This window comes from Hakea prostrata, chromosome 1 (assembly GCF_041222555.1).
Source record: "Hakea prostrata isolate BN-2017 chromosome 1, UWA_Hpros_2, whole genome shotgun sequence".
NCBI classification, from domain to species: Eukaryota; Viridiplantae; Streptophyta; class Magnoliopsida; order Proteales; family Proteaceae; genus Hakea; species Hakea prostrata.
The window spans coordinates 48150479-48154640 of NC_142600.1; the positions used below are offsets into that span (position 1 = coordinate 48150479).

The following is a 4162-nucleotide window of genomic DNA, read 5'->3' on the forward strand; positions in this document are numbered from 1 at the left end:
CTGACCATCTCAGTTGAAAGCCGAATGAGACTTGACTAGAGTTCAACTGAACCCTAGGTTTGCAAGAGGTCAGAGCGGGAAAATTGCAGGTTTGATAGAAATAAAGTGTCGTACATTTTTTTCACGCTTAGCTCCTTATTTATAGATTTTCTTTACTGATCAAGTTTTATCTAGACCGTCGGATGTGCATGATTTTATTCTTATGTATAGATTTTCTTTACTGATCAAGTTTTATCTAGACCGTCGGATGTGCATGATTTTATTCTTATGTAGTTGGCGGTTCAACCTTGCGTTATACTCAAACTGCCGGTTGACTCGGTGCAACCCAATAATTAATGGTTTACCATAACACTTTTAAAACCATGTTCGATACAAGTTGATCTAAAACATTCCATTCAAAACAAAATGTAAACTGATACCTTGCATCGTGCACCAAAATTCCTGCATTGTGCATTTTATCTATTTCGGAACGATCACGCATCAAACTTTCACGGCACACCAAATAAAGATCCAATAACACTAGTATCTCTACATCAAAATTTGTCATCCGAGAAAACAAAAGGAAGAAATTTTTTTTTCATTTTATTTTTCTTTTGGCAGTGAAAGATGTTAAAAGCTAGGAAAGACCACGAAAACATCACAAAAACATACGAGAGAAGGACCAGTAACAACCCCAGCAACGTTAGAAGGTAGCAGCAGCAGCATTGTTTAATTCTTAAGCGCCAGGTGCGGCGTCCTTGACCCTGCCATGCAAATAGCCACTGTACTCCCTGGCATAATCCTTGACGTGGTAAGCCGTATCGGCAAGCCTTCTCCTGGCGGAATCTAAACGATCAGAACCCGGTGGATGCCTTCCTTTGAGGTACTTATAGATCCACATTAGCCCAGTCGCCGTTGCCACTCCGAACCCGCACATGAACAGAAAGGCACCAAAACATATTAACAGCAACGTTACTGCCGGAATCCATATCGGACTGGTCAACAGGATCAATGGGGTGATGAAGATCAATCCCAAAACGCAAGTCGTCAAGGTTATCCCTGTCAGGACAAGCAGTATAGTACCAGAGATCACCAGCGACAAGATTCCCATGACTTGTGTGGGATTGGGTGCATGGTCTTGCAGTTTTCTCAGTAATGCACCGCCACCCCCACTACCACCAACAGCAGCGGTTGCTGGTCTTGCACTTGGTCTCTGTGCTTGACCACTGCTATGGCGATCCGTCATTCTTGCCAATTCTTTTCCCTCTGATGTTTATCTCTATCAGAGAGAGAGACAGAGAGAGAGACAAAGAGAGAGAGAGAGATGAGATACCCGTATAAGTGTCTATGAATGAAGTTTATAGGTCGGAGGAGAGGTGGGGTTTCGAGATATGCAGTGTGTGTGGACACATATTAGGAGCATTCGGTTTTAGTTGGCATGCAAGGTTACACGTGGTGAAAATTGAGAGTGGTTATGGTCTATTACTCTCAGATCCATTCGTTTGTTATGTAGTAGACGACCTCTTCTTTAGGAGAATTCTTTCCAAGAATTGTTTTTCTGATGACGCTCTCACCCATAAACGGTATGATGCATCCTGTTAAGAAGATTTTGTGCAGAAGTGATTTTGTATTACCTCTTCATGTATATATATAACACAATCAAGTAAAGAAAAAAATAAATGTGGCATTCTGTACATGAGAAAAGAAATTATATAAGTGATACGGAGAGATTATAATCAGACCGGGTTCATACCTGGTCCGACCCTCGACCCCCGTCGAGACGGAGAGAACCGACTCGCTCCCGAGCGAACCGGATCCAGAAGATGGCTTGCTGAAGAAGAAAGCTTATTCGGCTACAAACGTGCCATAATCCTAATTATGGATTAGGGTAATCACCCTAATGATGGCAGACTCGAATTGACGGCTGCGGATAATCATTATCGAAGGGATAATCATCACATAACCTAAAGGTTATCTCAGGAGTCCTCTACTAATCCAAACTAGTAGAAGTCTATTGCTCAACGGATCTAACTGTTAAGATCCAACGACTACCCGAAGAAGGCTCAAGTGTATCCAACGAAGGAGATTCGAAGGTATACTCTATATAAACCTCACTACCATACAAGGTGAGGGGATCGAAAAGAATACTATCTGAGACTCAGGTTCAGATACATACTGATAGACCTAAACTATCGCCGATCTCGCTATCCAGATCACCTTTCCCGATTCTTCATTCCTTAGCTCGTGCTTCTAGCAGAGCCGTTTGTGATTAAGTTCATCAACTGACTTAGCCTTCGGAGGTGGACTCCCAACCCCAGCGGTCGGGCCACATCTGACGCTTCGTTTTGCAGGTCATCACGAGGAAATCTAAGGGCTGAGCATATTTTTGACGCATCAATTGGCGCCGTCTGTGGGAAACAACTTGAAAAACCATGGTGACTAGATCAGCAGCCGCAGCAGCCGCTGCACAACGCAATTCCGGTGTTCAAATCCCTGGAGCGAATAATCCAGATATTCCCCAGGAAAGCCAAAATCCTATCGAGGTAGATGGTGGCCAGGGAGGACGTAATCCTCCTCCTGATACACTCCAAGATCAATTGGATCAGGTAAAGATTCAACTCTTGGAGGTGAGCCAAGCACTCCGCATGCTCACCAGACGAGTGGTTTTACCACAAGAACCTGATCAGCGCGATTCAGGGAGACGTGCATTGCCACGTGACCAGAGATTGGCTGAAGACCGGAATATCGGTCAGAATTTTCGTGAAAGAGACCGAGGACTTAGGAGGATTGATGATCAACCTAGGCGAGACGATCGGTTCGACAGACCGCAAGAGAGTACAACTGATTCAAATACAAGGTTGGATACAGGGGTAAGAACTCACTCACCGTTCGTGATGATCGAGCAGTTCGCGACGAGCGGAATGCTCGGGAAGGACGGGCTGTTCATGATGATCGAGTAGCACGGGATGATCGTGTTAATCGAGGTCGTGATCATATTGCTGAAGATCACCCAACCCAGATTGGTCAGGAATTGGCCAACATCAATGAGAAATTAGGGCAGTTGGCTAAGGGAAGAATAACTGAGGATATTTACTCAGTCATTCGGAAGACTCCCTTTGCCAAGCCAATTGCGGGATATCAGTTTCCCCGTAACTTCCGTTTGCCTACCTTTTCAACATTCGATGGCTCCGAAGATCCAACAGCTCACATCGGCTATTACCAACAGACCATGGCCGTTTCAGGTAATTCTGATTAAATTTTATGCAGGGTTTTTGGTTCATCTCTCACTGGAGCAGCACAAAAGTGGTTTTCGAACCTCCCCTCTGGAAGGATCGTAAACTTTGATGAATTGGCACGCCAATTCATAGGGCGATTCCAGAGTGGAATACAGGTCAAGATAACGGAAGAAACCTTGTTTACTGTCAAACAAGGAAAGAACGAATCAATCAGAGAGTTTCTGAAAAGATTCAACAAAGTGACGATGGAGATAGAAAATTTGGATGAGCAAGTAGCCAAAATTGCTCTATTTACGGGACTCACTAATCGGAAAGTCCTGGAGTTATTACTACAGGATATGCCTGCGACTTATGCTGAGTTGATACAGAGATGCCAGAAGCAGGCTGAAGTCATGGAGATTCTTGATGCGCACCAAGGAGATAATAAAGTCTCCAATAAGGACATGAAGGCTCCTGAGCGAAGCAGAAGCCAAAGAAAAATGTCCGTGATCGGGTTGGAAAATCTCAGGCTTGGCGCCAAAGGTCCCCCGATAAAAGTGAGTACACTCCATTGAATGTTCCTCGAGCTGATATTTTAAATATCCTCAAAAGAAAAAATATTTTAAAGTGGCCACCTAAAATTCTTTTGAAACCCGGAGAGCAGCAGGATCGAGAAAAGTATTGCCGATTCCACAAGGACTATGGTCATTATACTAATGACTGTCGTCATCTGAAAGTAGATATTGAGAGATTAATATCTCAGGGACATTTTTCCAGTTTCGTTAGCAGAAGAAGGGAGGAGCCACGTGCGGCTACTCCTAAAAGGGATCGTTCGGTTAGTTCAGAACGATCAAGGGAGGCCCCGAAGTCTAAGAAGGGCAAGGAGGTGATTGAAGCTACTCGGTCACCAATCCTTACCATCTTCGGGGGACCAGAGCCCGAGTCACTCCGGAGTCTGAAAGCAAAAT

The 4162-nt window shown here is 44.4% G+C and overlaps 1 protein-coding gene across 1 annotated transcript; it reads right to left on the reverse strand.

Moving 5' to 3' along the window:
* Nucleotides 1-715: 715 nt before the first annotated feature.
* LOC149029065 (oleosin G-like) lies at nucleotides 716-1225 on the reverse strand. Its single transcript, XM_089149801.1, has one exon. The coding sequence runs from the start codon at nucleotides 1223-1225 to the stop codon at nucleotides 716-718; it is 510 nt and encodes a 169-aa protein (XP_089005927.1).
* Between the last annotated feature and the right edge of the window lie 2937 nt (nucleotides 1226-4162).